Source organism: Mizuhopecten yessoensis, unplaced genomic scaffold (assembly GCF_002113885.1).
Source record: "Mizuhopecten yessoensis strain PY_sf001 unplaced genomic scaffold, ASM211388v2 scaffold1539, whole genome shotgun sequence".
Taxonomy (NCBI): domain Eukaryota; kingdom Metazoa; phylum Mollusca; class Bivalvia; order Pectinida; family Pectinidae; genus Mizuhopecten; species Mizuhopecten yessoensis.
Window position 1 is genome coordinate 2,163,431 of NW_018404097.1, and position 16,106 is coordinate 2,179,536.

At 36.0% G+C, this 16,106-nt stretch overlaps 1 protein-coding gene across 1 annotated transcript in view; it reads right to left on the bottom strand.

Annotated features, from left to right (window-relative positions):
- Positions 1–40: 40 nt before the first annotated feature.
- LOC110465030 (ionotropic receptor 25a-like) overlaps positions 41–16,106 on the bottom strand; it is a 33,776-nt gene continuing 17,710 nt past the window's right edge. The window contains exons 6-15 of the mRNA XM_021520597.1: positions 11,634–11,780; positions 11,169–11,336; positions 8,944–9,063; positions 6,754–6,852; positions 5,878–6,069; positions 5,117–5,459; positions 4,576–4,825; positions 4,015–4,199; positions 3,125–3,257; positions 41–2,869 (exon numbers count right to left, since the gene is read on the bottom strand). Coding sequence (XP_021376272.1) covers positions 2,434–2,869; positions 3,125–3,257; positions 4,015–4,199; positions 4,576–4,825; positions 5,117–5,459; positions 5,878–6,069; positions 6,754–6,852; positions 8,944–9,063; positions 11,169–11,336; positions 11,634–11,780 — 2,073 coding nt within the window. The 3' untranslated portion in view covers positions 41–2,433. The remainder of the gene's footprint in view (positions 2,870–3,124; positions 3,258–4,014; positions 4,200–4,575; positions 4,826–5,116; positions 5,460–5,877; positions 6,070–6,753; positions 6,853–8,943; positions 9,064–11,168; positions 11,337–11,633; positions 11,781–16,106) is intronic.

Sequence of the window (16,106 nt, forward strand, 5' to 3'; positions counted from 1 at the left end):
ATTCATCAAACATGTTTAGCTTATAAATAATGTGTGGTTCGAGTAAAATGGAGCTAAACACCAAGAGAAACCTGGACAGTTTTAATGTATGCATAAAGAGACATTTCACAAATGTTTAAGATATATTTGTATTTCTATCAGAATGCAGTACTGTTCATACTTACTGGACAATAATTTTCGAATGAACGTTATGTTAATCATTAATAAAGATGTTTATGATATAATGTTTAAACTGCAGCTTTGGTTTCACAGTTTCGAGGTTATTATAGTGGAGTTTAACTTATTCAGGCGAGGTATCCTACCGGTTTTTACAATTCATACCTAGACAAAGTGCATTTGAAATTTACATCCTTGGACAAAATTTATGAAGATTTATAAATAAAGGAATATTTACAAATCAAATAAGAGTCTGTTACATTTCTGTAAGAGTTGAGTGTGGATAGTGTGAACATGGTTTCGTTCAGGTTCTCAAGACATTTTAGGGATTGGAATGACACTTTTACAGAGGAACAGCTACTTACGTAGGAAGGAAACTGAGAAAAAGCTCAAAATAATTTATTTCGAGGTTTCAGGAGTAGAAGGAAAGTGTAACTGGAATTTAAGAAAAATCAATCTAAAGTGATGAATAATATTCACATAGGAGTAACACGTTTGACACTGTTACCGACTTTGTCGACATCTATTCAACAAGTGACCGTAATGTGGACCTATGTAGGAATGAAAATATAACAGTAAAACTACAAAAAGAAAATGTTTTATTTAAGACACGTGTTGCACTTATAATTATAACAATAAAGTACAACGTTTTATTCTTTATTATTCAAATCAAATGACATTATGATATTGATAAATTACAAAACGCTGTTAGACTCCATAATATATTTAATAATTTCAGTCAAAATTTATTTATAAAAAATATGGACTTTTTTTTAATAAAGAAGACAATTTCGCATGATTAACATTATCTGCCATTTTAGGTATTGCTTAAAGCCGAATAAAGCATTCTTACTGAAATAACGTGATATCGCAAATCAAACGACGCGCAAACAACGTTTATGTATTTCGAATGTAAAAATTATAACTGCATATTCAAACCGTTATACGCATGCTTTGTGAGAGGACGAGTATTCAGTCATACGTCAAAATATGTAGTTAAGATCAAAGAACTGCACAATGTATATTCCTATCATATGATAAAATTGCAAGAACAGTCAAAGAAAACATGTAAATAATGAATGTGTTTAAATTACGCAGGTGCATTTAATAAGAGAAGTAAGATTAAAGAAAGCACATGTAAATGGAAACACAGTTTTACGTAGGTATGTGAAGTAATTAAAAATGAATTGATATCCTCTTCCGACAGCTAAGTCTTAGTCCTACATTTAATTATCCTATTTTGTATTAAATACAAATTAGTAGTTATAGTGCACATTCGAGCACAGAAATGCGGATTAGATTTTATTTCAAGTAGAGATAAAAGATCAAAAAATATTTCATGTATGATACAATAGCTAACTATATACAAGTGATCTGTTACTGTATAATACATGCTTCATTATTATTGCCAACCATATCAGAATACCCGAAGAACATGCGTTCATATGGAACCGATTATACTAAATAATTTGATACTAAAAAGAATGTTAAAGTGACAAAACAGGCGAGATCAACATACTTCAGTTATTTTATCAGTAGCTATAGCGAAAATGATGATCAAAAATAGAAAATGTTTAGAATGCAGATCAGTTTCCGTAATTTTCGCCCTAATTGTAAGGTTTGACGGCACATTTATATAACACTGTCATAGTAACGGTATGGTCAGGGGTTATATGTGCCTAGATACTCATACAGTTTTACAATGGTGTCAAAAACTAGCGGATGTCTACCCTGTAATGGTAGATTCACAAAATCAACATATTACAATATCAATATTAGGCAAATCGTTCTCGTAACATTCATATTTCACTAAAGTTTTTGAGAAAAAAATCTGACATCAACTTTACAAGTTCTTAAAACAGTTGCATTGCAACAAGCTATCACATGACATGTAATCTGTCACGTCAAACTGACTGGGAAAGTGTCCTCACCCCTCCAGGATGTATTCGCCGAACAACTCAGTTGTTTCTCGGAGGCTCATTTCACAGGTCACTGTCGCCAATAACGGAGAACTTTGGTTGTACTATCAAAGCATCACTAAGTAACAATCATATTTAACATTAGTCTATATTGCATTGTTTATCGCCCCACTTACAGGAATATTTCCTGTGTATACTAAGTGATATGGCATCCTCGAGAGTCATGACACTGGGGATCATCCATTCAACGAGGTATGGACTAAGTGCTCAAGTCTAACAACATCAAGTCTGTATTGAAAATTGAAGACATCGTCTTTGCAAGTATAACTTCATAGTCGTTCAAATTCAAACAACAGGATTACATTCTCTCAGCAAAGTATGTCGAATTACCATTTGTTTCGGTTTTCATATAGTCTAATGTAATATCGGGCCAGATAGAGGACTCACCATTAGAAATGGTTGTTAGGGAACCATTAGATGTTCTGCTTGTGTTAACCGAAGACGAGCCATTCACACCGTTCGTCACCAGCTCGGCTCGTGACTGTTTCTTAGCAACTCCATAACGCTTAGCCTCAAGTTTGGGTTTGTATCGGTACAAATAGAACTCGAATGCCAAACAGATGAGAGCAAGGCCAGTACCCACAGCAATAACAAGAAATACCCCGCCAATGTTTTTGATGCTGATACCTTCACTCTCGTCCTCAATATTTGGGCATTCGATCTTTTCGGGATTTTCCGTCCACCATCGAGCCTTTAATTTTTCCAGGAAGCGCTCGTTCAATAACTGTAGAATTCTGAAAAAATCAGTATTCATTGATCGTAAAACGTATATTTTATCAAGAGGAAAGTAATAGAGATTTTTTTTTATTGAAAAACCCTATGTTTTGATTTGTTATTATTATTGCTACTAAAGTAAAGTTACACATTTGTACCAACAATTAGGCAGACTATGTTTATCAATACCAGAGTATACAAATCACACGCCGTAATGCAGTATGATTATGCATATTAGCCACTTCAGTCTATAGAGAATAAACAAGTGTTCTTACGCGTTACTTATTTCGCTTCGGAGAGGTGAACCGTCCTGAACAGCGAAGGCAAAGGGTTTCCGACTAAACTCCTCCCCCACCGCCTCCACTTCACAATTAGTCAGTGTCTGATACTTGTTCTCTGCTGCGTCACCTTGTGAACAAAGCATACACTAATATGCATTTTTGTTTCATGCTTGCAGTAAACAGTATCAGGTTCAATTTCAACCAGTGACAGTGTAAACGTAATGGAAAGGTAGCTATTCTTCTTTAAGCAATTCCGTCTTTGCGTATTGCAGAGTTATCTTCACTTGGGAGCAGGTATTGATTGTTACGTCATTGGTTTGTGCGAGAAAATTACGTCGTTTTCTCAAAAACTGATGACGCTACTCTCACAAACAAGTGACGTAACAATCAATCCCTGCTCCCAAGAGAAGATAACTCTGCAATACGCAAAGACGGAATATGGTACGTAATGTAAATAATTTGCATAGTGCTATAATCTGTTAAACACTTAACGTTTCATTCTATAAAAAATAGACAACAAAAAATCAAAAACTTTTGGGAGTTTAAATAACGAAATAAAACATTAAATGTAATATTATATATTTCCAACAGTTCAAGTAAATGTATCAAAATAGGGGAGAACTAAAAAGACGTTTTAAAAGACAATTTAAATTCAATGTAATAATATTAGAAACAATTGAACTGCTCGGGTACAAACAATTTGATCAATGTTAAGACGCATAAAATTCTGCAGAAAAAAATAAACATAAGGTAAAGAATGTGTCCGATGTTCCCACTGGGAACAAAATTATGTAATAACCTAGATGTATAATTGTTACATACAGATATTACCAGCCTGTTTTATAGTTCGCTTCTGTGGTTTCTACACTGACGTTTTGCTTTACCTATGTAGGCATATTCCCCGGACATGACTTGTTCGATGGATTCTTCGAGCGTGTTGGAAAAACCATGTCCCTTCATTGTCTCCCAAAGCTTGGTGTACTTGTTACTGACTGGGTAGTCCCACACTGCCAGCTTGGCACGTTCCACCGCATCAAGACTGTCGTTCAGGCTCATTTGCTTCCATATACTGAATAACAGTTTATAAATATTTGTTTGAAACGTGCATTTTAGTTATACTTCAATATACATTTATTATATAAACTAGACATGCATGTCACAGGTCCAAAAGTTGTATTCTATTATCTATCCGTAATTTACAAAACGTTGGAGATCATGACGACTTCTTTTTGTGTTTTCTTGGATCCTATTGTAATATTCAATTATCTAATAATATGAGGTCTGATGCTATATCTATCCGTTATGGTTTATCTATATAACGTATGGTGCTGATGTTCTAGCTGAACTAACATGGTTCAGAATGACGTTTCGACAGAAATCTATGTTCAAATTTAATAACGTATTAAAGTTCTTGCTCCATGGCTCAAAGTCAAAACTACATTCACCTGTAGAAGCGTTCCTCGATTTCTGCCATTCGTTTGAAGTAGACCATGGCTGCGCTCCCATTTCGTGGTCCGTACTTTACTTTGTATTGAGCAGAAAGGTCGTCCAGGGATTTGATCAAAGTCTCCATCCGGGATACTGTCAGATGTGCTGCTAGGTTTGCTGTATAAGTGGCGATGATGATAAACCCAAATAGCCACCAGGTGGCAGCTATTAATCGCCCTGACAACGCACGAGGAGCTTCACCACCACCTAACACATAAAGTGAATAAGTTACAGATAATGAAATTGAAAAAACGGAATGTTGTCAACTCGAAAAATATAATACAACTCCTCTTCGTGTTCGACACCAAATTCGGCGTGAAATTGAGAAACAAAACATGCTTTCATTATGTTTTGCTATCTATTTTCTGCTAATTTCATTGGATGTTCAGTAGACACTAGTACTATAATGCATGTAGCAATACTTTAATGACGCTGTTCCCTCGGAATAAGATTTAAATTACAAATATTTCCTAACTAAGTACAACTATACAGTCTTACCCTGAGGTGTAAGCGACATCATACAGAACCACACTCCCTCTTTCAATGTAAATATTCGAGGTTCCGGTCCGTGTCCTTTCCATAACTTCAAATTGTTTTGGTAGCTAAACGGACTAAGTTTATCAAATGCACACAAGAGTACACTAAACAGGAAGTAGGCAGCGATAATACACAGCCATACTTGATGATGGAGCACTATCAGGAATTTGAACAGGAAGTATTCAAATTTCGGTTTCTTCATGAGAATAGTCAGCCCCACCAGATCATAATACGGAACCGTGAAGTCCACTACGTTTTCTCTTTCAGCCATAACTGATATAGGTCCAACAGCTATATCGGCTTTCTGCAAAGAAAATTATCATTTAAATCTTTGGAACATCGGAAAATCAAAAACGAAAACAATGGAATATTATGGGTTGATGTAAAAATGTGCCTTTTCTGTAGTCTAAATAATAAGGATTTTCTTGATACTTTGGGTCTGATAGGTTTTTGAGATTTTGGTATAAACTGTGTTTATGAAATATTTACCCGACATATATTTGACAAATACATGTATATGAAACATGACGAGGTATTCAGTACAATGTCCTTATAATAAAAATCATTCTCAATTCATATACAGAATAGTGGCCATGCACACGACGATTATTTGATATGTGTTTACAAATAACATATTATGGAAGGGGACATAAAACACAATAGTATCGATATTCCATTAAATTACAAGTAGTTGTTCAATTATGAAAATATTTCAGCTCTACCTTTTGGATGAGTTCATTAATGACTCCATTCCAAGTGCCATCGTCAGCCATGGCACCTACCAGTCCGTCGGGGACCTCGTATATCGTGTAGTCGAAGCCGACGATCGTGGCGATCTTGTTGAGCAGGTCGATACAGTAGCCAGTGTACTTGGTGTTGCTGTTGTTTTTGTTCTCGTACACAAACGGTGGGTACTATAAGTTAAACCAATGGATACTTTTTAGCACATAATACATATCTTACCCAACATACAGTTGCAGTGTTGCAATGGGGCATCGTATCAATCTTGGTATCCTGAATGTCGTGTTTGAAGAGAACAATGAAGAAAACCCCCCATTATACAGGGGCCACACAGACACATGCGGTGGGATACAACAGATCTATTGGCATGAGCCCCCATCCCGCCTTTACATAAGTCGCTTCTTTCGAGCATGCAGTTGAGATTGCTAAGGAGGGCAGCTAAAACATATTAGATAATACTACATCACAAACACCCAAGTGTTACATAATACAAATCCTTAGTCTGCCGGGGTCAATGATTTAGACTTTTGCGAAGCAAGGAACTTTCAGGGGTCTAAATCTCTGGTAGTTTAATAGAGGGTCTATGAGAGTTACTCCCCTTGAATCAGTAGATGATTACTAATTAAAATGTTCTTATTTTAAGTTAAATCTTTTTCGTAGACATGCTATATAATATGTAAATAGTCATACTAATAAAGCGCATTAGAGTTAGCACGAAAATCGCTCAAATATTATTTTTGATAAAATGGCTTCATTTACAGTGCTTCTCGTGTACAAATATAAAGGATTTACTTTAAAATATATGTCAATGGGACCAACGTTTCTGCATTGAACGGATAGGACATATAGGTGTTTACCTTGCCGGCGATAACTACTCTGAGTGTCCTCTTGGTCTGACTCTCTATCAGTGATTTTACCTTCAGTACCAGGCCATTGGACTCTGTCCAGTTACCAAGCTTTTAAGGTAAATGACAACCATATCAAATCACACTAATTATCGGTCATATTATAACCTGGTTATATATGTTACACAAAATAACGAATCAAGTATTTAAAATATTTCATAAATTCACAACAATATAACGATAAATTATTAAAACAATCATGCAATTTATGAGTTAGTTATATTTTATTTAGTTAGAATTGACAGTTAATTAACAAAACAGAATTTTTGTTTCTAAATGCCTTTTAATATTTCCTATCCCATATCAATGTGATAGCCGATAGAAACAATCTGCTCTACCAGAAACACTCACTTAAAAAGTGATCTCATTCTTTTGGTAACATGTGCCTGCTCAGTGGGGAAATGCACTCCGCTAATGTGGTGATTTTCTAAGGTGGATGGGCAATATTTTAAGATAATAGTGTTGACCAATAGGGTTTAGGCCATGGCGACCATTCGAACAAAATAAGATAGTTAATGAAGTCAGTTGGACCGATTCCTCAGCCAAAATTTCGCCATTTCTATATCCAGACAACAGTGAACGGAATGGACAACTGTTGACGGTCATGTGACAGCACTAGAGGACTCGCTACGTAGGCATTTGTCGACAATGCAAGAAGCAAATATTGTTTATCACGCTTAAACAAAAGCGAGGAAGAATGCAAAAATCTTCAGAAAGCGAAGTCAGAAGTTATGTGGTTCTGTCCACTTTTCATGGGAAATGTGGAAAAGAACAATGCGATTGCACAAGTTCAGAGGAGAGATGTGAAAGCATCATAGAGGCATTTGAAACAAGGATACCAGAAACTGAGGGGGGCGGGTAATAATAAATGCGACGAGGCTGAAGTCATCGGGTTATTCAAATAAGATACTGCAGGAAGCAGTGCTGAAAATAATGACACCGAAACCTGGGAACAGGTAGTAAAGAAAATTAGAAAGGAACAGGGGAAATAGAACTTCGTTAGCGTCATATCTGAAAGAGATAAGAGGAAAACTAGAGAAACTTACTAAAATAGTGTTCGACGCAAAGGAACACTTCGGGACCGGAGACGAAATAAATCTTAAGGGCACGAATGAACATCGGTGGAAACAGATATGGATTGTAAGAAAGTTGACCCTCCCTCACAATTATTCTGTTGTTAAGTTGTGACAGATATACCATGTCAGAAAATGTCAGAAAGGAAATGAAAAACGTAACAATAGCGAATAATGTACTACTAAGTCTCATGGTGCAATAATCAGTTGTTGAAACTACATAGGAAGGAACACTGGAAACAATGTTACATATTACTTCGGTGAGACAGCCCTTAAGAATCAGGATTAGACAAAAACATAGGTGCAGTAATTTGTAATAATCTTATATTTGAAAAACAGATTTTTGAAAAGTGCTCTTCAAATCACTAGTTAGAACTCATCTGGTTCAAATGTATAACAATGAAAAGGTTAAGGATTACAAAGCAGGGCAACTAGTCCCTTAACTGAATAAAAAAAACTTTCGTATCCCTATAAACTTAAACGCCTAAATTTACCGACTCTATCATACAGAATAAAACAGCGAAACATGGTAGAACTGTATACATTAATACATCAAAAATATTACAAAGAAGTAACTCGAAATAATGGAGGGATGTATGACAGCGATCCGGCAACGTGTGAAATTCCCTTAGAAATATATGCGTACAACAGTTTACAATTATGAAGAGAAAATAATTTCAAACTACAAACCACAGTTGTATTGAATAACTTGCCAGGAGATGTAGTGTATGCCAAAAATAATACATTGTTTGAAAAAAAAATCTAGTTAGGAAGAATGGTGCATACTTGATTGTTAAAACTACATCCAAAACAATGTGTTCATATGCGCATAGGAAGGAACACTGACGTTCAGGTTCATTAGAGCTTCAGGGATTTACTGATTCATTACATAATTTCAAAGCAGATATGTGAACTGTAGTGTCTTTACAATAAAATTATATTTATAGTAAACAGTTATTATATATTTAAAAATCATGTACCAAAAATCGTCAACAAATGTCATTAAATTAAAGAGGAAATAGTGTAAAATTGATTAATGTCATCTGATTGTAATCAACAAGAAAGTTACCGGAGTGTTCCCCGAGCTCAGTCCTTCACTGAACGTCTGCCTTTGAAGATTTAACACCAATTTCTGTCGCAGCGAGCCGTTGATGAATCTTATTTCTCCGTACAAGCCCTCTCTTGTCATCTGCCGGTAAAAAGGGGAAAGGTTATGTCACAAAATATGTTAAGATATATAAACAGAAATAAACAGAATGGTGTCAGACTGATTTTTGTATGTACTGTATACCGGGAAATGTGCGCCGCAGTTTACATTTCGCTGTTATATGCCCTCCGTAATGAGAGAGAATTAGTCATTACAGCGAACAGAGCGAAACATTAAACATAGAAGGGCGAAATAAGATTTTGCCGGCATAGAGCAAAAATTGCCGGGCCAAAGTTTCCCGGAATACAGTAATAGAAACTTGTAACACTACTGTAGTTTAATCTTCCCCAACATTCACAAGTGTTCGACAATTCAGTTGGCGATCGCTTTACATACTGCTTTTGATCTTTTTCTGTGTACCTAAGATCTAAATCCATTGTATAAGATTTATATCATAAACGTATCAGATGTCTGAGAGTGAAATTCTGCACGATACCAGATGTCTGAAAGTGAAATCCTGTACAATATCAGATCTCTGAGAGTGAAATCCTGTACGACATCAGATGTCTGAGAGTGAAATCCTGTACGATATCAGATATCTGACAGTGTAATCCTGTACGATATCAGATGGGTGAGAGTGAAATCCTGTACGACATCGGATGTCTGAGAGTGAAATCCTGTACAATATCGGATCTCTGAGAGTGAAATCATGTACGTTATCAGATGTCTTAGAGCGAAATCCTGTACGATATCAGATGTCTAAGAGTGAAATCCTGCACGATATCAGATGTCTGAGAGTGAAATCCTGTACGATATCAGATGTCTGAGAGTGAAATCCTGTACGATATCAGATCTCTGACAGTGAAATCCTGTACGATATCGGATCTCTGACAGTGAAATCGTGTACGATATCAGATGTCTGAGAGTGAAATCCTGTACGATATCAGATGTCTGAGAGTGAATTCCTGTACGATATCAGATGTCTGAGAGTGAAATCCTGTACGATATCGGGTATCTGACAGTGTAATCCTGTACGATATCAGATGTCTGAGAGTGTAATCCTGTACGATATCAGATGTCTGAGAGTGAAATCATGTACGATATCAGATGTCTTAGAGTGAAATCCTGTACGATATCGGATATCTGACAGTGTAATCCTGTACGATATCAGATGTCTGAGAGTGAAATCCTGTACGATATCGGATATCTGACAGTGTAATCCTGTACGATATCAGATGTGTGAGAGTGAAATCCTGTACGACATCGGATGTCTGAGAGTGAAATCCTGTACAATATCCGATCTCTGAGAGTGAAATCCTGTACGATATCAGATGTCTTAGAGCGAAATCCTGTACGATATCAGATGTCTTAGAGTGTAATCCTGTACGATATAAGATGTATGAGAGTGAAATCCTGTACGATATCAGACGTCTGAGAGTGAAATTCTGTACGATATCGGATGTCTGAGAGTGAAATCCTGTACGATATCAGATGTCTGACACTGAAATCCTGTACGATATCAGATATCTTAATGGTAAAATCATGTACGATATCAGATGCATTATAGGGAAATCATGATTTATATCCATTTTCTTATAATACAATAATATGAGATATCAGATGTCTGACGGTGTTATCATGTACGATATTAATTGTTTTAGAGTAATATCCTGTACGATATCAGATATCTGATAGTGAACTCCTGAATGATGTCAGATGTCTTAGAGTTATATAATATAAGGTGTCAGATGTCTTAGAGTTATATAATATAAGGTATCAGATGTCTTAGAGTTATATAATATAAGGTATCAGATGTCTTAGAGTTATATAATATAAGTTGTCAGATGTCTATAAGGTGTCAGATGTCTTAGAGTTATATAATATAAGGTGTCAGATGTCTTACAGTTATATAATATAAGGTATAAGATGTCTTAGAGTTATATAATATAAGGTGTCAGATGTCTTAGAGTTATATAATATAAGGTATAAGATATATAAGAGTAAAAATCGTGTTCGATATCGATATACAGTTAAGTCCTGTATCCAAATTAGAGAGTAAGAGTGACATAATCCTGATATCCAACGTATATGTAAAATTTAGATATGTGTAAAACTCAATATTAGCACTACTGAGTACGTGTGCTTACCTCTTTGAAGGCGGCGATGATACGCTTGCTCTGCTGGTAGAGGATATCGGTGGAGTTTTTGACGCCGTAACAGTCATCCTTAGGTACAGAGAACGCTTCAGTAGGATGTGTATCCTTCAAAACCTCATCCAACATCATTTGGAAGTCGTAGATGAAAATCTCATCCAGCTGGCAAAATATGAACAAAGTATTTTGAAAGAAACGATGTTAATTACGCAACGAAAAGTTTTGATTAATTCCCATAGTTTGAATACCACTGTACTATTTATTTACGTTGTTATGAGCGTCTGTATACGCAATTCAGATAAATTGCCAAAAAATGATTTTGTCATTGAAGAATTTATTTTGCAAATATTTCCCACTATTTCGTTTATTATATATATTTGTAATGAATACCGTCTCTTACTGACGGTTTTGTGCTATTAGAGGCTTTCATAAAGATGAGGGCTAAAACATGTAGTTTACCTGTATGGCTAACGCGTTATACGCGTGGTTGTTCGGGAGTAGGTTCCTGATGGCCCTGATATAATTGTCTAGCATCTCAAAGTTGTGTTTCCCATTGATTCGTATGACGCTGCCAGTTTTACACTTGTGACAGTTCAGATTGGAACCCTGTAAAAATAAAAGCCATTTTAGACACTTCGAGGTATATACCTCCATAATCCCTGAAAGCAACAGAGTTATTGTACATCAGGGGGTGGGGTGGGGTGGGGGTATAGTGTTTACTTCATGTATATAGCCATAGTCCCTAAGTGATTAAAGACGGGATCCCTCTAGAAAGAAATCGGGTCATTGGATTCCAGGGGAATATTGTTTACTAAGAGGTATACTTCCTGTCTATAAGTCATTAAAAAAGCGGATCCAATTAGAAAGAAGTTACGGTAACTGAATACCTGGAGAATAGTGTTAACTAAAAGGTATAGTTCTGTGGGCACTACGGCAGTAAGGCAGGAACCCTCTAGAAAAAAATAGGGTTATTGGATACCTGGTTTACAATGTTAACTTAGAGGTATACCTCAGTAGTCCAAAGGGAACTATAGGCGGTATATCTATAGAGAGATAGGAGCATTAGATAAGGTGTTCATCTATAGAGAGAAAGGAGCATTGGATAAGGTGTTCACCTATAGAGAGATAGGAGCATTAGATAAGGTATTCACCTATAGAGAGATAGGAGCATTAGATAAGGTGTTCACCTATAGAGAGATAGGAGCATATATATATATGATCCATGTATAACACACACAGAGGGATCACCAGCGTGTGGTGTATATGCATGATCCAGGTATAACACACACAGAGGGATCATCAGTGTGTGGTGTATATACACGATCCATGTATAACACACACAGAGGGGTCACCAGCGTGTGGTTTATATACATGATCCTTGTATAACACACACAGAGGGATCACCAGCGTGTGGTGTATATACATGATCCAGGTATAACACACACAGAGGGGTCACCAGTGTGTGGTGTATATATATTGATCCAGGTATAACGCACACAGAGGGGTCACCAGCGTGTGGTATATATGCATGATCCAGGGATAACACACACAGAGGGTTCATCAGTGTGTGGTATATATACATGATCCATGTATAATACACACAGAGGGGTCGCCAGCGTGTGGTTTATAGACATGATCCATGTATAAAACACACAGAGGGGACACCAGTGGGTGGTGTATATATATAATCAATGTATAACACACACCGAGGGATCACCAGCGTCTGGTGTATATACATGATACATGTATAACACACACCGAGGGATCACCAGCGTATGGTTTATATACATGATTTCTGTATAACACCCACAGAGGGATCACCAGTGTGTACACGTGGTGTGTATACACGATCCATGTCTAACACACACAGAGGCGTCACCAGCGTGTGGGGTATATACAGGATCCATGTATAACAAACACAGAGGGGACACCAGTGGGTGGTGTATATATATTGATCCAGGTATAACGCACACAGAGGGGTCAACAGTGTGTGATTTATATACATGATCCATATATAACACCCACAGAGGGGGCACCAGTGTGTGGGGTTTATATGTGATCCATGTATAACACCCCCAGAGGGGTCACCAGCGTGTGGTATATATACATGATCCAGGCATAACACACACAGAGGGTTCATCAGTGTGTGGTATATATACATGATCCATGTATAACACACACAGAGAGGTCACCAGTGTGTGGTGTATATATGTGATCCATGTATAACACCCACAGAGGGGTCACCAGTGTGTGGTTTATATACATGATCCATGTATAACACACACAGAGGGATCACCAGCGTATGGTTTATATACATGATTTATGTATAACACCCACAGAGGGATCACCAGTGTGTACACGTGGTGTGTATACACGATCCATGTATAACACCCACAGAAGGGTCACCAGTGTGTGGTGTATATATATGATCCATGTATAACACCCACAGAGGGGTCACCAGTGTGTGGTGTATATACATGATCCGTGTATAACACACACACAGGGATCGCCAGTATGAGATGCGATTCTATACATATTTAAATACAACATACAGTAATATTGACATGAATATTCATCTGGATTAAAAGTTTTAAATTTCATTTAAAATGCTGATATCATCACAAAAACCTTTATAATTTACATAAGTAATCGTGTTATACCACCACTCGTGTTTCTATGCCGAGAGCACAACATGCTTTTACAATCAAGTACACATCTTTTGATAACTTTGTTATTGATTTTTAAATATCCGCAGGTTAACTGTTGTTTTGTACCCAAGTCTATATCCCACTGCGCCATCTATTGTTTGAAAAGTATTGATTTGACCAAGTGTATCAGATACATGTACTATGTAATATGTTTACATAACAAACATTACAATGTCTGTGTACTATAGTGATTTATCGATGCGTACACGTGTAACATATATACTTAAAGGTCGATCTGTTGAACAGAGCTACTTAATACACTGTAATAGACTTAGGAATTACGACTTGGAAGATTATATCAGAAAACGACTATTTAAAAAATGCAGATAGCAAAGCAAAGTTAGCATTGAATGCACTGTATGAACGTTTGGTCCCTCTAAGTTTCACAAGTGATACGAAAGTCAAAAGAATAAACGAAATCAACAATGTGTCTCACAGCATTTGAGGTAACAATCATAAGAGAACGGTTTCTATATGACCGTTTATAACGTTACAAATTAACTTTTTAAGTTTATTATTTCTACAAGACAACATTCATTTTCTGAATTAGTTTCCCACCTAACCTGCTAGTGACGACCAGGCTCGAGGACTGATATTCCAGCAGCAAAGTCAACCACGTTGCAAAGTAAACAATTCATAAAATAATATTCCGTGTAATTCTTTATCCTCAGATGACAGGCAAATAAGTTTAATAGTTGTTAGAACTGAAAAGGTTAAAGCTGGCCTTCGTTTAAGTTAGTGTGCCGTTCAAATCCAAACTTTATTCTATTTAAATTGCATACCTATTCATTTGCTTTGAAGTCTTTAGGTAACTATAATCGAAAATAATAATAATTAAGTATTGACTTGAATGCATCAGAGATAGGTATCAGTATGTGTATAGGTAATCAGTAATGGTTGTAATATCAGAGCTAAGCTATCTATCAAAGTCTAAGGAATTAGAACACGAACCTCTACTGCTACTTCGTTTGGATTCCGGTGAAGTGAGATATTTTACTAGCTTCAGTCTTCATTAAAGAATGTTACTGCATTCAGAATTGAACATGTTGCGATACCGATATCGTACGCTGGTAAATATCCACGATCTATGATATATTGAAGTGACTTTAAAACAAAACGTATACCTCACAACCTTGAGTAAATACATAGTACAAACAATGTCTCCGCTTGTCCCATAAATAGATGCAAAAAGGAAACGAAACATTGATACATTATTCTTTTACTATTGTTACCTGACCCTCTTTATGATTATATATTAAACAGTTTTGACTGTTAAATGTTTGCACGGATTGTATTTAGAATACTGTGAAGTTAAATACTATTCTGATATTTCTGCCCTATACGATCATGTCGATCGATCTAAACATCAATGTTAAGCAACTCTAGTCATGGTTGTATGTTTCTTTTATTGACTCGCCTACTATGTTAACCGTAGTCCTAGCTACTGATCATAATAGTCATTATCCTTTAGCTGCTGACTGTCACACACTCAGTGACCGTGATTAACGCTATGCATGTGCATGAAATCAACTTACTCTCCACGGGGTTAAAAAACATGAATGAATTTCTATTTTTAGAAAGGAAACGAAACTCAAGAAGAATGAGCTTACCACAAAACGGGCAATATTCTAAAGTATTCTGTTTTATATGGAACAATAGGAAAGCCAAAATTAGCTATCGGGATAGTAAATAATATAACTTCAAAGACATTTAGGTACATACCTGCCCTTACATTAAAATATTTGAATACTTATCGGTACAGTAAAATACACATTATAATATTAAATGTTGACGTTATGCTAACCTATAGTTATAACATAAAACATTCACTTTGTATCGATTATCTGGTGATTGAAAAATGATAAAAGTATGAGAAGTAGGGTTCAACTTTAACCAAATCCGTAGAAAAGTTTTGTATAATATTTTACAGATGGCCAAAATATTTAAAAGGTGCAACCCTCTTTTTTATTACTGCATTCAAAGACAGTAATAATGCAAAATTTTAGTTTATCTGTTCGTTTATTTAGTTTGTTAAATTGAACTGTTTATACAGAATAGTGTTAGGGAGGGAAGCACATGCAAGTTCTTTAGCTGTCTCGAAGAAAGACTTCTGGTTAATATAATGCATGACTATTATACAAGGCTTAAGCACACGGGAAAGATTATCTTTCAGTATGCTTATCAGTATTTGTTAACTGTAAATTCACTATAAAGTCAATTTCCT